This window comes from Rhodamnia argentea, chromosome 4 (assembly GCF_020921035.1).
Source record: "Rhodamnia argentea isolate NSW1041297 chromosome 4, ASM2092103v1, whole genome shotgun sequence".
In the NCBI taxonomy this organism is placed as follows: Eukaryota; Viridiplantae; Streptophyta; class Magnoliopsida; order Myrtales; family Myrtaceae; genus Rhodamnia; species Rhodamnia argentea.
Genome location: NC_063153.1, coordinates 2,703,736 through 2,726,657, shown reverse-complemented (window position 1 = coordinate 2,726,657; position 22,922 = coordinate 2,703,736). Strand labels below are relative to the sequence as shown.

General features: G+C 41.4%; 2 protein-coding genes across 2 annotated transcripts; both read left to right on the top strand.

The window, feature by feature from the left end:
- Window positions 1-9,798: 9,798 nt before the first annotated feature.
- On the top strand, window positions 9,799-13,167 carry LOC115751286 (putative multidrug resistance protein). Its single transcript, XM_030689120.1, has 6 exons — window positions 9,799-10,053; window positions 10,230-10,284; window positions 10,641-10,825; window positions 10,912-11,369; window positions 11,604-12,144; window positions 12,319-13,167. Exons 1-6 carry the CDS (start codon window positions 9,799-9,801, stop codon window positions 13,165-13,167), a joined length of 2,343 nt encoding a protein of 780 aa, XP_030544980.1.
- Window positions 13,168-13,454: 287 nt separating this feature from the next.
- Window positions 13,455-14,699, top strand: LOC115751285 (putative multidrug resistance protein). Its single transcript, XM_030689119.2, has 2 exons — window positions 13,455-14,152; window positions 14,253-14,699. The coding sequence occupies exons 1-2, from the start codon at window positions 13,455-13,457 to the stop codon at window positions 14,623-14,625; spliced, it is 1,071 nt and encodes a 356-aa protein (XP_030544979.1). The 3' UTR covers window positions 14,626-14,699.
- The last annotated feature ends 8,223 nt before the right edge of the window (window positions 14,700-22,922 follow it).

Sequence of the window (22,922 nt, the reverse complement as noted above, 5' to 3'; positions counted from 1 at the left end):
TGGTGATGAAGAATCTGATTTCGCGACGGAGGATGAAGATGATGATGATGAAGAAGATGAAGATGAAGATGAAGATGAAGATCAAGACAAACATGAAAGTGAGGATGAAGACGCTTCAGAAGACGAAGATTATGATTTATGACACTTTTAACTAATTATGTGTAATTATTATTATTAATGCAAGGTTTGGCATTTTGTTGTTATTATTATAATTTTCTCGTTCTCGTTATTATATATTTGTATTGTTATGATGTGGAAGACAATTGTCATGTGTCGATTAGCATTTTCGCAAATAAAACTCAAGACTAATTTTGCAACGAAGAGCAATCCGTCAAAAAAATTTTAAAACCGATATTCAACACTAATTAGAGACGAAAAAGGGGTTGTTTGTCGAACATTTAGCAATGAACAGATTGGTTCGTAGCGACAAATATCGGTATTCGTCGAAGAAAGTTAGCGACGCACATACATGTTTCGTCGCCAACTATTAGCAACAAAAGAAATATTCATCGCTAATTGGCGACACAAAGAACCGTTTGTCACTAATTACCGACGAAATAACATATTCGTCACTAATTAGTGACCAAAGATGAGATTCGTCACTAATCGCCGACAATTAGCGACGACACATATATTTTGTCGCGAATTGTTAAGTTATACAATTTAGCGACGAAAATAATTGTCGTCGGTCATTAGAGACGACACGGTTAATAGTTCGTTGGTAATTAGCGACGAACATGCATTATCGTCGCTAATTAGTGACGCAGAAGAACAAGTTGTCGCTAATTAGCGACGAACGGTCATTGTCGTCGCAAATTAGCGACGCACGTTTATTGTCGTCGCTACTTAGCGACAAACATGCATTATTGTCGCTTATTGGCGATGCTAAATAATTGTTGTCGCTAATTACCAACGCATAAGAGTCGTCGCAAATTTGCGACGAAGATGCATTGTCGTCGCTAATTTACAACGACATTTTCTTGGGCGTCGCTAGTTAGCGACGACTTGTTCTTGGGCGTCGCTAATTAGCGACGACAATGCACGTTCATCGCTAATTACCCTAATTTTGTTCACCGAATTTCTATTCCCGTGAGTCTTTCTCTCTCTCCCCTTTGCGTTCGACGCTCACCTCCTCATTCGTTTCTCTCCTCCCCGCTCGCCTCCTCCCTTCAACGTCTTCCCGTTGCATTTTTGCTTTCACTCTCGGTCTCGCGCGACCCGCACGCACCCACGACCATCCGCCACGTGACCTCCGTTGTCGCCGAGCTCTGATACCTAGCCACCTGCGGCCATCTAAGTTGGCATAGACCTATAGATCCGAGGTCGAGACCCACGGATCCGAGGCCGAGCGATCGTCGTCCACCGACCCAACTCCACCCACCGACCACCGCAGCTTCCACCACCCTCCGTCCAGTCCCATATCCGGCCAAGCTGAGTCGCACCCACAACCATCCTCCACCCGACCTCCGCTGCCACCGAGCACCGGTACCTTGCTTCCTCCGGCTACCCGAGCTGGCCGAGACCCACAGATCCGAGGCCGATCGTCACATCTTGCGTACTCGTCGGGACACCTTTCTTGCTCAAGCGGAGGGTTGTGAACGCCGGCGGGCTATGCTTTTTCGGGAGGGTCGAGGCCGAGCAGTCATCATCCAGGACGGGTATGGTAAGTTGCCCATCGGTATTCTGTCTTGGGTTGATTTGGTATTGATAGATCCGTTGAATTGATCTTCCGTCATAGCTATACGAGGTCATTGTAGTTTGTTCTGATTTTGTCAATTTTTTGTTGTTGTTGTGGCATTTGTATAGAGTCGACCCGTTTGCCAAGAAGGACCGGTATGATATTAAGGCCCCATCGGTGTTCTCTGTGAAGAACGTCAAAAAAACTCTTATTACCCGTACTTAGGGCACCAAGGTATGTTGTTTATTGCTTTTGGTTTTGTTTGATTCTAGCAATTGCTTTCGGTTGAAAATTAGGGAAGTTATCGGTGGATATCTGTATGCTCGTTGGTAATGGGTCAAATAATTGAAACACAACCCGGCTTCAGAGGCATTGATATTAGTCTCTCTAAGCTTTTACATGTCTCTACAATTGGATGACATCATGTTTAGCCATCTTCTTGTTGTTTACGTCATTTGTGATTTGAATATAATAGGTAAACTGAATAAAATTGCATGTCTCTAATCTTAAAAATTTAGACTATTTCAAAAAGTTATTTGTTCCACGTGTTACAATTTAGTTGTGAATATGGGAATTGCATGTCTCCTAGGGTGGACTCTTGACTCTATTTCTAAAACTTTGTACATCTCATTACAATTTAGTTGTGAATATGGGATTTGTCTCATATACTTCCCTTGGTGCTAGCTCAATGTATGTGCTACACTTAATTTCCGATTGGCCTAGAAGACAATCTATTGCATAATAAAATGTTCTCTTTGTATGCAATTCTGGCTCACGAGTTCCTTTGTCTTTGCCTCTAGTTGTTTTTACAAGTTTAGACATGAGGTTGTGTGTTTTGATAGTAATTATGATTATTCACATAACCATTGTTTGTTTCCCAATTCATTCACCATCAATTTGATCATTTATGAAATTGTACCATGACCGACATGTTGCAGGCTTCAAGGTAAGTCTCGGATAGTCCAGGACGAGTTGGTGAGGCTTGGTGAGCAGATGGTTAATAGTCTTGAAGGCACAAGAGCCTTAGCTTTGGAGCTGTGCCGTGAATTTGAGGACAAGTTTCTCCAGCACATTACGAGTGGTGAAGTAAGCAACTGTATTTAGTAATTTTAGAGGATATTCACGCCTCTTAGCACCTGGAAAATAAGAGTTACATAAACTATTTCCGAAAATGGGGTATGAAGAACTAAAATGAGGTGAAAATGTTGTGGACAGAGGAAGGAGTGAAATAAAATGGGTGTTTAAATTCCACTTTTGCTTGTGATAGAGGAATATTATGTGAAAATTCATAAGATTGATGAATGTGTGATGTGTTTTTTTTTTAAAAAAGTAGGAAAGCAAGAATGGTAATCCTAGATTAGGAAATAAAAATACCTGTATAAGTAGAGGAATCGGCATTCTTCCTTTCCGTTCTCATGAGCTTCTACCAACCACAAGTAGAAGAATGAGAGTTGAAATTGTTACTTTATTTTGCCTCCATTGCCATGCATGAGCTTTGGAACAATATCCCACATAGCTTACCTATGGGGTTTTAGTTGGCCTTATATTCATGTTGTCTCTTTCCACGTACTAGTTTAAACTTTTGAATAGGCTATTCTAACTTGATAGTCTAAATTTCAAAAAGTTAATCTAACCCAGCTAGTCTCACAGCTTTTACATTTCAGAAAGTTATTTGTTCCTCATAGTATCTTGTAACATGACACTAATTATGCACGTTGCTAGATTGCTTCGAAAGGTGTAGTATTTGAGGTATTGTTGGTGAGAGGCAACCATTGATACTTTTGATTTCTCAAGTTTCTCACGTGCTTTCCGCACCAAAATGGTAAGCCTCGTGATGTATCCCTAATACATGTCTCTATTTTTGTTGATATTTATCTAACATTCCTATTTGTTAGTATCATAGACGCGGATGTCACATGCGTGGTGCATTTTTACAAAAAAGACCAGCAGTCCCTTCCCATTCACCTTCCCTTTCCTCCTCCTCGTCTCCGTCCCACCAATCTTCCCCTTCCTTTTCATCTCAGCCTCCACCACTACATGCTAACCACCCATCTAACTCGGTTCCACCTTCTCCAGTGGAACAATCGAATGATGAAGACAGCTTAGCTTCAGAAGATTGTGGGTGTGTGATACGCCCACAAGGAGACTCGTAAGTACTTCAATTCTTTAAGTAAATGTAATATTGAGGGTATCGTTTGGGTGGTAGATATGGATGTCAACCGAATTGTCCTTGTGTGCAGATTTGAAGATGCTACGAATGTCGTGCGGGAATTGAATAAGATAGTGAATAACTATTGGAGAGGCCCGTGGTTTAGTTATAGTAGCGCACTAGAAGAAGTGAAAGAGTTGTGGTGGAACGAGTTCAAGGTAAGTTTTCTGTTTCAATTTTCTCACAAACTAAGGTTGGCGTAAATAAAGCCGCTTGTTTTTCTATTGATTACAGTGGAAATTTAGTTGGAATGAATCGAATGAAAGTGAAATTATCAGAATATTTAAGAAAAAAGCTGGTGATCACATCCGCAATGGGATGAATAGAGCAAAGACAAAAAATAATAAGCCATACTATATTTCTAGTGAAGATTGGACTGAAATTAAGAGAACTTGGGAAGGTGAAAAAATGAAGCAAATGAGTGAACGAAATGCCAAGAATCGAGCTTCCAATTCTAGTGAAGGGTCTTCAGCGTCTGAAACATATGCTGGAGGTTCTATCAACATTGGAGAGCATAGAAAAAGATTGGTGAGTTTGTTAAATATGTTGTAAGTTAATTTAATTTAAGTACTCATTGATGGTTCAATTTTGTAGGCACATGATTTGGGGACCTTATCGACGTATGCGGCTACATTCGAACGCGTTTTTCAAAAGAAAGGTAAGACGTGGGTTGGCGACCGAGCGAAATCAGTTATGGTATGTAACTTTATACTTTTGGCTTTATGGAAACTAGAATGCAATCTATGAATGCTTTCAATATTTATGGCGATTACATAGATGAAGTTATTTTATTTTCATATCTATTTTGTTGATGTAAGAAAAATATGAGGAGCTTTTAATGAGTGCAACTGGTGGTGGTGATGGTGGGGCAGCGTCTGAGCTAGCACCCCAACAATACGGCAATGTGAGTGGAGGCATCGGGTGGGGTGAAGCGAGGAAAAATATATGGGTGGGGGACCTTGTTAAGGGAAATGGTCGCAAAGGATAGTGGAAGTTCATCGTCCATTACGGCCGCTTCAAGGAGGAGACGAGTTGATGAGGAAATGGCACAACAAGTGGGCCAGCTGACTTGTTTGCTTGCAGAGAAAGATTAACAAATGAAATTGCAAGAAGAACGAATGTCACAACAAATGTCACAAAAAGATGACCAAATCAAATCTCTGCAGGCTCAAATGGCAATGGTCTTGCAAACTCTCAACATAAATCTAGCTCGGGTTCCTCCGATACCTCCGGCTAATCAAATAGGTGGGCAGAATGATGAGCGGCGCAATGATGATGACATAGGTGCTGAGGATCTTCTCCGTGATTTAATTCCATAAATAGCTTGTTTGCCGACGTCATAGCTGCTTTTTTGTTTGGCGATCGGGTTAGGACAGTTTTTTCAGTTGTCTATAGCTTTATTGATTTTTATTAGTAATGTTTTTTTATGGTTGTTCTGCTTTATCTTCTTGGAGTGCTGCTCCAGAATTGGTAGAATTGGTGGGATTGCTGGCCAAGCTGAATGATGCAGTTGAATAGCTTGAAAACAGAAGCAACCCGCTTCTTATTCCAATTGAAGAGCACTCAAGGCAACTTTGGTATAAAGACAATCGGTTAGTGATTTCTTGTATTCTACTTTTGAGGGGAGATTTCAAGTTGAATAGGTTGTTTCCATGTGACACTGGATGAGTGCTCAAACTTTTCAAATGGTGACTTCATAGGTTTAGTTTACCATGTACTATATATTGTGGGCTGCAAGGCTGAAGCATCTTCAAAGTGGCACCAAATGGTGACTTCGTAGGTTTAGTGGAAATTCTTTGTACTTGCTGTTAAATTATGAATGTAACTCTCTTAGTTTGTCCGAGGTTATAACCGCCACCGTACATTTGTGGGAGGCAAGGTGATTTCCAAAGTCTCAATAATTTATGCTTTTGTGGACGAAACAGCTTTGTGGGGGGGGGAATTGCATTTGCTTTTGAATAAGAATCTTGTCTTGATATTGGGTGATGATTATAGCACATCCACGTTTGGAATTGTCCTTTTTTTTTTTTTTTTGCAAAGATGAATGAAGTATCAAATAGTTTAATGACGGTAAGTTTCTACTTTGGAGTGGCTAAAGTGATGGAAACTTCTTTGATCCATTATTAATAATTTATCTGCTTGTACTGCTGCAATTTCTCATGTCGTTGAGTACATTGAGATCACTGTTGGGATGCGGTGACAACTTTTGATTCTTCCCTCTTCTTTACCTTTTTCTGTTTCCTTTTTTTTTTTTTCACAAGATCGAGTTGAAAGACTTCGACGAAAACTAGCTGCGGATATCAAATTGTCCGAGGAGTTATAAGTACCAAGTTAACATGGAGTAACCAAGGGTAAAATGTAAAGATATATTGTTCGTCATGTGCAATCATGAGTGTGTTTTCTTCATTACTTTCAGGATTTCTATCGGGAAAATCTAATGTATCGATTTCCTATCGTATCGCTTAGTATTTACTATGGATTAAGATGTTATAATTTCTTCTTTTGGTGACTATAACATCCGTTGTTGAATATTTGTCTCAGTACTTGCTCAATGGTAAATATTAATTCTAGAAATTAATTTTGCTTTCCCGTGCCTCGTTGTCACAAATTTCGTCGCTAAATTCAGCGCAAAAGAATTAACCAAAATTCGTAGTGAGAAAAAAAATAACGGCCCACTTTATTCGTCGCAAACAACTATAGCCATGAAACTTTTCGTCGCAAATGCTACATGTTCGTCGACCAAATTTAGCGACGACAATTTTATTTTCGTCGCTAAATCACGAAAGTAATTCGTCACAAAGATCGTCCCAAATTAGCGACCACAGAAATTTCGTCGCTATATTTTGCGACGACTATTTGGCGATGAACAAAAAATTCGTCGCCAAGTTCGTTGCTAATGTGCTACGGAAATATGTTCGTCGCAAAGTTATAATTTGCGATGGCCAAAGTCGTCACAACATTCGTCGCCACATTGTTCGTTGCTAATTTGCTACGAAGGTATGTCGTCACCAAATTCGTCGCTAATGTGCCATGGAAATGTTCCGTCGCAAAATTTCGTCGCCGATTTGTGATGAACCTATTCGTCACAAATTAGCGACAGAATTTTTTTCGTCACAAAATTCGTCGCAAATTAGCGACGAATGATAAAATTGTCGTCACTAAATTTTGTGACGCCGTTTTAGCGACAAATATTTTGTCGTCGCCGATTTCGTCGCAAAATCATTTAGCGATGAATTTTTCCAAAATATTCGTCTCAAATTTCGTGGCTAAATGCTTGTTTTTTTGTAGTGGGGTTGATAGTGCATATTTGTATTTTACTAACAGAAAATGGTAAAGTAGCAAAAGCTTGCACAAGGTTTTGTTACTTTCCCTTTCTAAAAGCATACCGGAAGTCTTAAATCTTATTATAGGCCGTCATAAATTCCTAAATTTTTCAATTGGTTCAAAAAGTCCTATATCATTCTTAAAATATGCACTTGTCTCCTTTCGGTAAGTGGTGTCTAAAAATCCCTATGAGGCACTACATGCCTAAATGGCAATCTTTAATGCACTCTCCAAAATTATTTTGAGAGTTAGATTGCATAATTTTTGGGACTTAGTTTCCCTAATTGGAAATTTTGTGAATTAATCGCACTAATCAGTGAAAGTTGAAGATTTGATTACACTAGTTAAAATGGTTTATGACTTAATTCAAGGAATGATTTATAACTATTCCCAATCCCTTAGCAACGATTAATCCCCGGCCAGTGGATCCTCTTTGGCTCGGTTCTTAGCTTCTGATCATGCTTCGAGTAAATATATTGGGGAAAAGTACACTAGAAGTGCCATAACTTTTGTACGGCATTCACTTGAGTGCCATAACTTTTAAAACGTTCACTTAAGTGCCATAATTTTTAAAAATCGTTCACTTAAGTGCCATGTTGACGTGGCAATCGGAAAAGCCGATGTGGCAACCGGAAAAGTTATCGTAGACACCGGAAAAGTTACCGTAGCACGTCGGAAAAGTTCTTGTAGACGTCGGAAAACCGACGTGGCATGCCGGAAAAGTTACCGTAGCACTCAAGTGAACGATTTTGCTCCAACGTAACACTCAAGTGAACGATTTTTAAAAGTTATGGCACTTAAGTGAACGTTTTGAAAGTTATGGCACTTAAAGTGAACGCCGTACACAAGTTATGGCACTTCTAGTGTACTTTTCCCAAATATATTGTTACCATGTGTCATGTCCTTCACTTAAACTCTTCCATGTGGAAACTCATAATCGATGAGTTCAAGACGCATTCAATCGATGAGCATTGTTGATTAAGTGCATTATCATGGCCTAGTATGGGCCATTAACTGCTTGACGGGTAGGCCAAAATTTTAGGTCTTGTGTCAACATAGTTTATGACTCTGGTGCAATTTCCCCTTTCCCTACGTTATGCTATAGATTCACATAGGCGTTTCGATGATCAATATGTTTTACTTCCATTCTTGGCTTATGGACTCTCCAACATACAGCTAACTAGCTTAGCATCTCCTTTGGACCCCGCAAAGCGCTGGTAAATGATTAGTTTAAATCTAATCTAAGAACAGACAACCTAGTAAAGCAAAAACTAGGTAACCCAGATGAATAATATTTTCTAGGACAACAAAGAATCTGTCGGGAATTACTCATCCATAAAGGGCAAAAAAAAAAAAAAAAAGAGTAACTGTCGGCATTAGTTGACACGAAGTCTGCTGAAGTTTCAATTATTACATTATGTTTGACACTTTGGACTACTCTTCTTGTTGCTAATGCCGAGGAACTCCACAAAAGGCCGGACAATCCGAGTTTGCTGATGGTTTCTCCGCCCTGTCACAAGCTTGTGGCGTGTCTGATAGCGAAAACGCATGATCGCTTCGGAAATGGCCGTTCCTAAGCTGAGGATGTCATCGACAACTGACCCATAAAGTAAAAATTTCTCAACAACATATCACCCACAGCAACCGAAATTGTCGTAACGTTGATTGTTTTCATCGGGGAATCTCGACTCATTATTCCGCAGAACTGAAGGATAAAAGAATCAATATGGCGGTCGGATTGCCTCACTGCAAGAACAAGTGGTTTAATGTTGCCAAAAGGACTATCGGCAGCACTGAAGTGGCAACATGGTGCACCAAAGTGGTGATTAAGTCGATGCAACTGTTTCATAAAATTTCTCAAGCCTAACGACCGAAGGATAAGATGGACAATCAACGGTTTCTCCGGAAAGAAATGTTCAAGTAACGAAAATGAGATTGAACGGACATGCCCTTTTTCTTAGTCTGTTAAAGCAAAAGGAGAATGAGACTTTCAGGAGGGATTAATGGAGCGTAGATCATCCACAAGGATCACTTTCACATATTTTAAACGGCTAAAGTACACCACAAGTATCAAAACTTGTATATAGTGCTTATTTTAATGCCAAAATTTTCAAAACGATTACTTAAGTGCAAACTTTTTTTAAAAACGATCACTTTAGTACTAATTCCGATTTGAGGTGATGTGACTTATCGGAAATCCGACACGGCCTTTTTTTTATTTATAAATATTTGAGCTGACATGGCTCGCCGGAGTTGGTACTGAAGTGAGTGTTTTTCACAAAAATTTGGTACTTAAATGATCGTTTTTAAAAAAAATTGGTGCTTGATCTTTTGAAAAGTTTTGACACATTTGCCTATCTCTTGATAGTTTCCCAATTAACAACTCCATGCTTTTATGCATGTAGTGGAAACTTTTCCTCCTTAATAGGTATTGGCCTTGGAGTGGGTACTTAGGGAACAAGCTTGAGGGCGCCAATATATATACACAGAGATATATAACACAAGTATACACGCGAGTGCCTATTCATAAGGAAGCTGAAGGGAGCTTTGAAAGCTGTAATCAGGAATAGAAGGACTATTGCAGGAGATGGGCGAACTCGATCCAGGAACGAAAGAAGATGAGGGATCAAAAAAGGCTGAACTACCTGGGAAGACAGGGACCACGCCTGGGTCACTGAGGGTGGTTTTGAAGAACTCGGACCGGAAGGACATGTTGTTGATGGCTCTTGGGACTGTAGGTTGCGTTGCCGACGGACTTACTCTGTCCTTGATGATGATAGTTCTCAGCAACTTGATGAATGGATATGCCAGTGCTTCTCTTGGTCCCGGAGACGTTAACAAGGTGAGAGAATCTGCAACAAATAACTTGCTTAATGTTTCTCGTTACTGGAGATATTAAACGAGAAGTACATGGTTGCTCTTTGCCATATTAGAAACTAGAAAGTACATCACCAATCAACAATTGATATGAATATGAATATGCTAAAGTGATTATTTTCCAACTTGTCAATTGTGCAGTACGCATTGGACCTGTTCTACGTTGCCATTGCTGTGGGTTCAGGTTCCTTCTTAGGTAATATTCTGGAATGAATTATTCACAAAATGGAGAACCTTTCTTTCGTGATCTTCATGTGAGGGTGTATGAGAAATTGAACTCTACCTTTACTCTCTTTCTCTTTCTCCACCACATGGAGGTGCTAATGTATCGAAGTCCATAGTCTAGCTTCGACAATGTTTGACGTGTGGTAAGGATAGCAAAGGTACGAGGAAAAAGCTGTCTGTGTGCATTTGCACTCTTGTATGTGCTCGTGTATGATGTAGGCATATGACATAAACTGGCAGCAGAGCTGCAATTTGAAGCATAAGGAAGTACTAGATCACGATAACCTGGCCTTTCATGGTTTTTCTGTTTCCTCTTCTTCTATGTAGAGGGATTTTGCTGGGCACGCACAACAGAAAGACAAGTATTCCGACGGCGGCAGCAATATCTGCAAGCAGTTCTACGGCAAGATGTGGGCTTCTTTGACCAAACTCGAGGGGAACCCATGACATCCCAAGTAGTCTCAAGAATTTCAGTCGACACACTGACCATACAAGGAGTCCTCAATGAGAAGGTTCCGCAAAATCATTTCACGTAAATCACTGAGAAAGAAAGTAGCAGTTGCTCCTAGAGTGACCTAACTGCAACCATTTGACACAGATTGCGAATTTCATCGCGAACATAACAATGTTCATCAGCGCTCAATTGGCTGCTCTGTACCTGTGCTGGAGACTGGCAATAGTTGCAATCCCTGCACTATTGGTGATGATAATCCCGGGGCTGGTATACGGGAAGCTCTTGGTTGGAGTTGGGGAAAAGATACAAGAGGCGAGTGCTGTATCTGGCAGAATAGTCGAGCAGGCGCTCTCATTCATCAGGACTGTTTACTCTTACGTGGGAGAAAAGTGGACTGCAAAGAGCTACAAGATCTCGCTCGAACCGGTCCTGAAGCTGGGGATCAAACAAGGGTTGATCAAGGGAATGGCCATTGGCAGCATAGGCATTTCATATGCCGTGTGGGCACTTCAGGGTTGGTATGGAAGCATATTGGTCACCGATAAGGGATTTAAAGGTGGCAGCGTGTTTATTGCAGGAGTGTGCATCACTAACGGAGGACTGTAAGTTCAGAAACCTTTCATCCTCTCATAATTTTTCCTTTTTCCTAGGCTTTTGAATCCATTTTCTGACAATTAGACAGAGAAGCATGAGAATCCTACCGAAGAGTTCCGGCACATAATTGAATAAGACTGGAAAAGTTGACTAACTGATAAGAATGATTCAGGAGGGGAAAATGTTGCTTTGTATTATAATTTCAAAGGGAGATATTTTCTGACAGACTCTTATTGACGCAGTGCCCTTGGAGGTGCACTGATCAATTTCAAGTATTTCTCCGAGGCGAACATTGCAGCATCTCGCATCTTCGAGATGATTGAATGTGTCCCCAGTATCGACTTAGTTGGTGAGGAGGGAATGACACTGTCGGACGTTAGTGGCGAAGTGGAATTCAAAGACCTGTACTTTGCTTATCCATCGCGACCCGAGTCTTTAGTACTAAAGAAATTCAGCCTCAGAGTGATGGCCTCTCAAACTGTTGGCTTCATGGGTAGAAGCGGGTCGGGAAAATCGACCATCATAAATTTGCTGGAAAGAATCTATGACCCCGTCAAGGGCGATATACTCTTAGATGGTGCCAATATAAGGACTCTTCAGCTCAAATGGCTGCGAAGTCAAATGGGTTTGGTGAGCCAAGAACCCATACTTTTTGCGACCACGATCAAAGAGAACATACTCTTGGGCAAGGAAGGCGCTACAACGGAAGAGATTATTAAGGCAGCAACAGCAGCCAATGCACACAACTTCATTACCCAGCTACCTAATGGATATGATACCCAGGTAAATGCAGAGAAGTGTTTTTGCCTTCTAAAATTCTATTTGTAATGCAGCATCTCTCAGTTTGCAATGATCACTATTGTTTCTACTGAAGGAAAAGATTCATTGTGTGTATCCTCACAGAGAACTGATGAGAAGCTAAAATGCTGACGATGGCAACTTTGTTGCATTATACAGGTAGGTCAACTAGGAATTCAGATGTCTGAAGGGCAGAAACAGAGGATCTCAATCGCGAGGGCATTACTGAGGGATCCGAGGATTCTGCTTCTGGACGAAGCCACAAGTGCATTGGATTCACATTCCGAGAAGGCTGTTCAAGATGCCTTGAGTGTGGCTTCGATAGGAAGAACTACATTTGTGGTAGCTCACCGTCTCTCTGCTCTCAGCAATGCCCACTTAATCGCGGTTATTCAGTCTGGGGAAGTAGTAGAATCTGGTTCTCATGAGAAACTGATGGAAAATGAGCATGGTGTGTACTCAACAATGGTCCAGCTTCAGAGAACTAGTGGAGGTGATGGAATCGCACCATCTTCTCAAGTGGTCGATTTCAAGAAACCTGCTTCCATCAGAAGAAAGACCACTTTACTCGATGAGCTGAACACAGATCCTCTTATAAGAAGTCCGCAAAGTAAACAGAACACAGGTCCAGAAGATCATGGCCAATCGCCACCTTTTTGGAGCTTGGTGAGTTTGACTGTACCCGAATGGAAGTCAACAGTATTGGGGTGCCTGGGTGTCATCTTTTATGGGTTTGTTCAGCCAGTGCACTCCTTTTGCTTGGGCGCACTTCTTTCGGTTTATGTCATTGAAGATCACCACAAGATCAGGTCTCAAACTAGAATATATTGCTTCACTTTCTCGGCATTAGCAATATTTGCCTTCGTCACCAATGTGATTCAACATTATTTCCTGGGGGTCATGGGAGAGAATTTGACCAAAAGATTGAGAGAGGCTCTCTTTGATAAAATCCTGACGTTCGAGATAGAATGGTTTGATCAAGAAGGCAAAAACAGCGGAGCTCTATGATCAAGATTGGCCACAGATGCAGCGATGGTAAGAAATCTGGTCGGTGATCAACTAGCCTTTTTCACTCAAGCCATCTCAGCGGCAACTTTAGCTGTGATTCTAGGCCTCTTGTTGTCTTGGAGACTTGCACTTGTAGCGACCGCTTTGCAGCCACTAGTCATCGTAGCATTTTACATTAAGATGATAACCAGAGCAGTGAATTAGCTAGTGAAGCGGTCGCAAACCACAGAGTCATTACTGCTTTTTTCTCCGAGCAAAAGATTTTGAACCTTTACGAGAACACACAGATGGGGCCCAGGGAAGTGAGCCACAAACAGTCTTGGTTTGCAGGAGGCGGGTTGTTCATTGCGCAATTCCTGACAGCTGCGAATTCCGCGCCGATTTTCTGGTATGGCGGTAGACTTCTGTACCGGGGAGAGATCGAGTACAAGCATGTATTTCAGACATTCTTCATCTTGGTCTCCACGGGTCGAATAATAGCCGAGACAGGAAGCATGACGGCGGACTTATCAAAAGGCACAAATGCACTAAAGGCCATCTCGGCGATATTGAATAGGAAGAGCAAAATGGACCCTGATAAATCAGACAACTTCAGCTCGGAGAAGGTTAGAGGAGATGTAGAATTTAAGCAGGTGGATTTCTTCTATCCAACAAGACCCCAGCACTTGATTCTAAAGGACATGAACCTCCACATTGGTGCCGGGAAGATTGTTGCCTTGGTTGGCAAAAGTGGATCAGGAAAATCCACCATCGTAAGGCTAATTGAGAGATTCTATGACCCAACACATGGGACTGTTGAAGTTGATGGAATAGATATCAGGAGTTACAACCTTAGAGGATTAAGGTCGCATATCGCGTTGGTGAGCCAAGAGCTGACTATCTTAGCAGCAACAATCCGCGAGAATATCAGGTACGGGAGAGAAAATGCGACTGATTCTGAAGTAATTGCAGCAGCCACTCTTGCAAATGCCCATGAGTTCGTGAGGTGTGTTGAATCTGTTCTGTAGGCCCATTGTATTTTTTTTATTCTGCTGTGTAAACAACTGATATCTTTTATTGACTTGTTCAATGTCTATAATGAACAGTTCAATGGAGGACGGATACTCGACGTATTGTGGAGAGCGAGGGGTGCAACTCTCTGGGGGACAAAGGCAGAGGTTAGCAATCGCGAGAGCAATCTTGAAAGACTCGACCATACTACTCTTGGATGAGGCGACGAGTGCGTTGGACAGCGAATCGGAGAGACTAATCCAGGAAGCACTGGAGAAAACCATGATGGGCAGGACCTGTGTGGTCGTGGCACACCGCCTATCCACAATCCAAAGGTCAGATAAAATAACAGTACTCGACAAGGGGAGGATTGTCGAGGAGGGGTCTCACTCGGAGCTACTTGCAGAAGGAGAAAATGGGCTCTACTTTTCTCTTGTCAAAGTTCAACAGCTAGCTGCAGCGGCATGAGTTGGGTCTTCCCAAATCAAGAAAAAGAACAGTTCAAACTGAAAGATCCTGCCCCTATAAGACGCAAAATATGTTTGTGCCTGAGTCAGATGTAAACATCAGTACCGAGTATGAGTAGAGTAGGACCTATTTTATCTTTTAGCATGATGGATGTAGATGTTTTTCATTAGTTATCATCAATTATGTTCAACCCCAACGACTCCTTCGATATGTCAAGTATTTTTCATAATGAAATCCAGCAACTCGTTTTCCCTGAAGCAAAATTGTCAAGTATTTGGAAGCTCTCAAGAAAGTGTACAAATTGTCATACTTTAAGAGGTTTCTGAAGTACGGTTGTAGCTCAGCAGTTTTATCATTACCTCCGGTTGTCTTCATGAGGTTGATCCAGAGTCCCAGAGAACATGTTCATCTATCATGCTCAGCTCCTCATCGTCTAGTTGTTTCCTAGTACTGATCCTCTCAACCCCTGTCCAGTCCCTATGACTCTTCCCAAGTTCTCCAGTAATGATCCTAGCTCTTTATAAGTTAGAAGGCTATTGTAATAATCTAAATAGAGAAAATGCGCAAGTGACCTAGACTCCACGAGGGTGCACAAATATAGGAGCACTTAGCACGCTTGCGCGGTCGCGGTTCGGAATTGGAACTATTCAGCAATTTTTTTTTTTATTTCGAAATTATAACAACAACAGTTGAGCCCTAACGAAACAATGGATTGTTTATGTAGGAGTTGAAGTTAAATTTTTATTATTTTTAATTTTGAATTTTATGCTAATTCTTACGAATTTGGAGAGTTATTTTAGACAACGAAGAGTTGCAACTTTTCAAACTTGACAATTTAGGACATGTAGAGTTGTGTCAGTCCAAATTAGCAGTTTTTCGACATGAAGAGTTGCATCGGAATTTAACGGCTTCATATACAAAAAGTCGCATTTTTTCAGACATGAAAAGGTGTGACATTTTCAGAATAACATATCTGTTTGCAAAGGTTCTTCGCTAACATATATATATATATATATATATATATATATTACAATTCTGCTCATTGTTCAAAATATAAACTTCCAATTTCGTGTTTTCTCAAAGAAAAAACAGCTTGCTTCTCCAATTGTCTCTTTTGAGAGATCTTAGAGAGCTATCAAAATTGCTATCTGCTATACTCACGTGAGACTTTTTTGTATCGTGGAGAATATTTGTTGAAAACCATTGTTAATGATGTTTTCTGGCAGTGGTTTCTAAGTACTGCTCCTCTCAACCCCTGTGACTCTTTCCAAGTTCCCCAGCAATGACCCTATCTCTTCTCGGCCACCCGGCCTTACCACACCCGTGGTATCCACGGCCTCCGCCATATCAAACCCATGTACCGTCTATGTTCCCACAGAAGTCGTTCGTATGATCATGGCCCACGAAAAAAAGCTTTCGCATCTTTCATCGAATGAAATGTCCTTAGAACCCCTGAGTTGATGAACGAACAAGCGACAGCCTCCTGGAACTGGCCTCCAATCTTTTGGTTATAGAGCTGCTGTACCTCTAGGATTAGAATGTGGAAAAATGCATGAGCTGCAGCTGGGGATGAACTTGAAGCATCAGTCTCCTCCAGTCGTCCACCCAGTTAGTGTTTAATAAGCAACATATTAGTAAATTGTATTCTTGTTGACATGACACACATTGATCCATATCAATGTTTGACGAGATTAGTCTACATCACTCCTACAAAAAGCAACATTTGCTAGTCTTGTTCGTATTAGTCAATCTTCTTGCTCTAGCATTTCTCAAAGAAATCGCTTGTCTTCCTGCCACTTTCATGTCGAGAGTTCCCTGGGACATTGCCGATAATTAGAAATCGTGGATGCAAATTTAGCACTTACCATAGAACTTTTCAACTGAAGTCCCTTCCACAATATGACAGCATGTCAGAGACAAGCATATAATGAAGTGAAAGCAGCAAAAATGTATCTCGGAGGCCAATCACCCAAGAATGAAGAACATCACACCCCAGAGCATTGCGGGGCTACTCTCTTTATGTCAAAGCATCTTTACACTTGTCTTGTAGAACCTTCTTAAATGCAATTGTTTCACCACTCTCCAAGCATTTTGCCTGCATCACAGGTCAAATGAGCAAAATGGTTCAATAGAAATTCAGATTTTGAAAGAAAGAAAAAGAAAATAGGTAAACTAGTGCCGGGAACTAAAAGAATGCCTCACCTGTAAGACTGTTCCAAGTGATCCCTGTCCAAAGGCCCGCTCAGCCATATATCGTTTGCAATTACAAGAAGCAAACTGTTCAAGGAAGCGAGTGATTCAACTTCTCATACCTAATTTTCAGGTCATTCATCTAATGGTCAACCCATCAAAAGCCACTGCGCTCCCGGCGGGATCTATTAAACCAGACATAGGCGACATGCTCACAGAAGACATTATATCCTGTACAGACGGCTCACAGTCCAACTTGCCCTATCTTCTCAAGGCCGGATATCACTACATATAGAGAGACAAGATGATACTTGACATGGAGGCGAACAAATGGAGGACCAGCACACAGAAGAACAAATCAAAACCACTCTCTCATAACAGAAATCCTATTTGAGAAACCCCAAGATGTATGAGACTTGAATTTAAAAACTAAAGTACTTGAAGTAACATCTAAAGGAATATAAAAGCCCTTCATGAGAGAGAACAAGTATTAATAGAATCTAAATGTGCATTATTCTGTGAGAATACGGAATAAATCGAACATAAAAGTTTGACCACCAAACAGAATCATAAGCATCAGCTGTTAATGCAGCCAGCAGTGATGACCAAATAGAGGGAACTGAAACCACTGCAAAGTTGAAAGAACACTAGATCACGGCACATGTGAGCACGTTTTAAAGCTTTGATAACAGGTCCTCTAACAATTATTTACAGAAACAGTTCCAGAGCACATATTACCCATCCGAAAGGAAGAGCGATCCAACAACTTCATGAAAGTAAAAGATACCACAGGTTGAATTCACAACATTAAGAGAGGAGAGACTTTGGAAACAAGATAACGCCTACTAATTTGCAGTCAACACAACAAGAACCGATCAGAAATCACCATTGGCAACGGAACCCTGAAGCAGAACCCATTAGCTAAGGAGATGCAGATTATATACACCATAAATAGAAGAAACTTTCTGCCTGAACCCTGATAAAGTTCACACAAGTTAATCAAAATCGAAATGTGATTTTGGAACTTAAGTTAATTCGTGAAAGTAAAAGATACCACAGGTTAGCTAGCATTTCCCACCTAATGAGAACAAATGCCGAATTCTTCAGGAGAACAACATCACATTTCACAGAACGCAACCACAATCAAAGTTTGAAAGATCAAAGTGGAAATAAGAGCCATACCAACCATGAATTGACAGACGAAAGCTCGATCTAACTTTTGATTAAAGCGTACGGATACGGAACCTGGGACAAACCTTGAGAATGAGCTGAGGATTGAACGGGACTTGATGGATGGAAGGGAGAACCGAATCAAGCACGCCGCGCCTCAAGTAAGCTAGTGTGTTGGTGGTGAGGAGGCCGATGGTGACCGGCTTCCTCCCGACCTGTAGTGAGGGGCGGAATCATCCCTCTAGACCTTTCTCGCCTTTCCATCGTCTTCTCCAATTGTCTCAGTAAATGACAAGGACTAGTTGTTCCGTGTCCCATCCGGTACAAATGTACGATGCAGCGGATAGAAGACTCGTATTCCCGTGTCCTTCCACACTCGTACAACCTTGAAGTGAAGCTTGTTGGTGTCATCAAGGTGAGTAAGCTATGCATAGAGGAAGAAGCAAGTGGATTCGTGAGAGTGGTGTCAGGGTGGTTTTCGGTAGGAGTTCTCGAATAGAAAGAATACATCCTTAGCTCTAAAGACGGGTTGGTCTCTCGTGGACAAAGTGGTCAACAGCTAGTGCCGCTCTCCCGATGAGGCCATGATAAACCAAAACCAGTTGTGGTGCTTAAAGTAGTCTGCTCGTTCGATAAAATAGATGCCCAAGCTAAGTTGGGCGTGGTATGTTGCGATACGGGGAAAATTATTCGCTTAAGTATTTTATGGGACAACAAGAGAAACAAAGCTAGCCTGCGTGTGAACAACTCACCAAATGTTGCACAAGCTATTCCCCGGCCAGGAAAGTGCCAGCCCATGACAAGTGGTATCAAAGCAAGGATCCCTCCAATATGTGCGTGAATCGGAGAAAATCTGTGGTCCACCTAGTCCTATGAGTGCAGAGAGTGAATTGCCGGAGCAAAAGTGGCTTGGACAAAGTGTGGTTCTCGACTTGCTTCTAGGATGCCAATGGGGGCACAACAAGAATCCGATTCATAATTGAAATGGGATAACATTCCTTGACCAATTTGCCGAATCTTAATATGGGTCCTCTATCACATTTTCACACAAGGAAAAATCTCCATTGGTTACCTAATACTAAGAAGTGCTTAGTAGGGCAAAAAGGGTGCCGTCAAAAAGCGCGGTTGGCCAAAATTGTCACACTTAAAATGTTCAAATAACCAAAAGAGGGTGGTGCCAAAAAAGCGCAATCGGCCAAAACTGTCACACCTAAAAAAGTGCAATTCATCGAAGAAAGCCCAAAAGACCTTTGTTATATATAAATATAAAGTTGTTCTCTTGGGCAAGCGCGCGCCTACCATCCATGTAAGACCCTAAAGCGGCATTGATGTTAGGAAAAAGGCACAATGAAGCGACAAAACAACTCGCAGCAGGGGCGTTGCAAAATTCGGTGGGGGAGAATGGCGCAGACTTATTGTTTTGTGTCCCCATCTTGAAATGTACGATGTAGCGGGTGGAAGACTTGTGTCCTCATGTCCTCCTACACTCGTATAACCTTGAAGTGGAGCTTGTTAGTGTCATCATGGTGAGTGAGTGATGCAGAGGGGAAGAAGCAACTAGGTCCATGGGAGTGGTGCTAGGGCGGTATGTGCTAGGAGTTCTAGGATAGAAAGAATACATCCCTTAGGAGCTCTGAAAGCGGGATTGGCCTCCCGTGTACAAACCGGTTGAAAGTTGATGCCGCTCTCATGATGAGACCACGACAAGCCGAAACCGGTTGTGATGCCTAAAGTAATCTACTCAATCGATATAATAGATGCCCGAGCTAAGCTACACGTGATATAATTTGATGCGGGAAAGTTATTTGCCTAACTGTTCTATAGGACAATAAGAGAAACAAGGCTGGCCTAGTGTGACTGATTCGCCAAGCGCCACACGGGCTATTTCCTGGCCAAAAATGTGCCGGTTCGTGACAAAAGCCCGTGAGCCCGCAACAGGGAGTTTCGGGTCTTGATCGCTTTGATAAGAGAAAGTAGAGAGGCACTAAGAGGACTTGTGAAGTATCTTCCTTTTGCTCCACTTTACCCACACACAAAAAAGAACAAAAGGAAAGTTCACATCTAAAAATACTATTCTCTTTACAAGTGTACATGGACATTTAGACTTCATTTATTTTGCGAAAAATAACTTTTAAAAAATTATTTTTAAAATTTTTCTACATTTGTTTTACAAAAAAATAAATGAGTCAAAGAAAATATTTTCCTAAAAAACACCTTCAAAAATGAGAAAAATGATTTCTTTTTTTTAAATGAAAAATCATTTTCCCTTATTTTTCTTTCACCGCTCATTTTATTTATTTATTTTTCAAATTCAATTTTTAAATTCTTTTTTCTTTTTTCTTCTTCTTCGGCCGGTTGCCGATCTTCACCGGCCATAGGCAAGGTTGAGCGTCACCAAAGGGCCACAAGCTGGAGCCTCGTCGGGCGTCGCCAAAGGGATGCAAGCTTAAATGTCTCATAAGGGCGGAGAGGCTCGAGCCTCGCTAGAATGGCGATGCTTGAGCTGTCGCCAAAGGGCAACGAGCTCGAACATCACCTAAGGGCTACGAGGCTTGGTCGACGTAGATCGTCGACACTAAGGCATCTCCGGAGGGCAAGAAGTGAGGCTCGAGCCTCGCAAATCGGCGACGCTCGAATGTTGCCATGCTCGAAGCTAAAGAAGAACGTAAAAAAAAGAAGAAGAGAAAATTCAAATTCAAATTCTTTTTAAATTTAAAAATAAAAATAAAAATAAAAAATTATTAAAATGATTGCACCGAGGAAAATCAAATCAATTTTCCATACTGAATAGTGGAAAATATTTTTCATTTGATTTGTAAGTTTCAACCAAACATTGAAAAATATTATCATTTTCTTAGAAAATGACTTCTTGAAAAATATTTCGAAAAATAACTAATTTTCCGTGAAATGAACGGAGCCTTAGTGTCGTGTTGATAGTATCTTTTTCATTGATTAAATGTTTAGATATTTCTTAAGAAATCCATCTTGCAATTAAATGACAATTTCTTTTTGCAACACAACTCTTTTGCAGATTTTCACGTTTCGAGAGAGGTAGTCAATCTAAGCAAAAAGGAGCGTTCCAACATCACACAACACCTATCCTACAAGGTGTCCAAAAGGTTAGGAGGCACAACTACACCTAAAGGTCGGGCTCACTGCCGTTGGATAAATCCTCATCAGCCATGGGGTGATAGTCTGCAGAAGCATCTGACTCCAAGTCTTCGGGAACATCCGCCTCCTCCTCCCGGTCGGATTCCGAATCCATGGGTGCATCGGACTCGTCCTTCATCTTCGGTTCAGGCTTAGGGTCCAATGGGGCATTCAACTCATTCTCCGGTTCCAGCTCGGACTCGGAAGATTCTCCGGACTCGACATCGGCATCGGAAGGCTCCACAACTTGCATGTCTTAACCAGGCTCTCGGGGTTTCGGTTAGCTACATTCGGGCTTGGCTTCGGGGTGGAATACTTCACCATCGGGAGGAGTGGGGTTGCACCAACCAGGAATCACACTACGGGGTATGTTAAAACTCCTAAGAGGTCCAAAAGTTGTATCGCCATCTTGATAGAACCACGCCTCGAAATAGTGGGGTTTCCATTCATCGTCTCCCTTGTCGACCTACACTATACTCCCTTTCCTACTAAAGACCTTATCCTCATCCACGGGATACTTGGCAACCGAGGTCATAAAGTCCATCGGCACCCCAAAACACTTTGGCGGCATACTCAAGGTCTTGGGTCTAAAAAGTTGCACCCACGACGGGGTGAGATTTTATTTTAGCAAGTCGAACCTAAACCTAAGCTAGGCCAATAGTACCTTTAAGCAATTTATAACACACGAAAATCAAACAGAAGTAATCACTAGACGATCGACACCACAATCAGAATATAAGGATAAATTGGCATTGCACAAGCTTCCAATCAACCTTCAATTAATATGCTAGGATTATGCTTCACACTTAGGCATTGGATATTGCATCGATTATACAGTAGTAATAGACTCAATATGACTCAAATTCCCAAAGAATCGATTCGTGTATTAACACCGCATGCTTAATAAAATATTTCCAGCGATCGGGCCCGCGTATTAATGCCTCGGGCTTAATAAAATAGTGCACCCACGTTACTACGCCTCGAGTCACTATACCCTTCTTAGACCCACGTTAGTACGCCTTATGCCGGACCAGCGTTAGTACGCATCGGGTCACATCCCGCGTTAGTACGCATCAAGATAAATTTCAAATCCCGCATTTAACGCATCGGGATATCACATACATAACAACTTACGACTCATCCATTTGAGAGCCAAAAAGCAATAAATTGCACATTTCCACAATCAAGGCACACAAATTGGATTTCACACCCAAGACTCGGTCGTCCTACATTTTAAAATTTCATAATCGAGTATCATGGAATTAAGCCAAACTTTCAATAATGGGTTCGTGAAAATCACCACATGATGTCCGAATAGTCTTAGGGATCAAACCTTCACGCTAGAGCAAAATAGCACAACAACTAGCCCAACCAAACATTAGGGGTTCAATCAGCCACTATGGTATCTTCACGAGCAATATCATGTTATCAATTTTGTTCATGACTACCATTGCATAATAATGGGCATTTAAGCATACTCATATGTCGAAAATAATTACTCGGCCCTCTATCAAATATACCAAACCAAATATATGATCCCAAATCAGTCATGGTTACCCACTTTAGTCTCTAGCACACATAAATCCATTCGATTTCCTCATGGCGGGTTCGGCTCCTCATTACACGCCCAAAATCAGCCTCTCAACCTAACAAAATCACCATCTAACATGCTCCTTAGTAGCCTATAGTCCTAAGTTAGGTTTAAGAACAACTTACCCTTGATTTGAGCAAGAGAAACCCAAGGAAATGGCAGCAACACCTCACGACCAGAACTGTGCAAGAGTGAA

Excerpts from the sequence above, each read along its gene's own strand:
- LOC115751286 (XM_030689120.1), top strand. The coding sequence starts at position 9,799 with ATGGGCGAACTCGATCCAGGAACGAAAGAAGATGAGGGATCAAAAAAG. Across the intron at positions 10,054-10,229 it reads GTCCCGGAGACGTTAACAAG|TACGCATTGGACCTGTTCTA; the intron begins GTGAGAGAATCT and ends TCAATTGTGCAG. Across the intron at positions 11,370-11,603 it reads TGCATCACTAACGGAGGACT|TGCCCTTGGAGGTGCACTGA; the intron begins GTAAGTTCAGAA and ends TTATTGACGCAG.
- LOC115751285 (XM_030689119.2), top strand. The coding sequence starts at position 13,455 with ATGGGGCCCAGGGAAGTGAGCCACAAACAGTCTTGGTTTGCAGGAGGC. Across the intron at positions 14,153-14,252 it reads AATGCCCATGAGTTCGTGAG|TTCAATGGAGGACGGATACT; the intron begins GTGTGTTGAATC and ends TATAATGAACAG.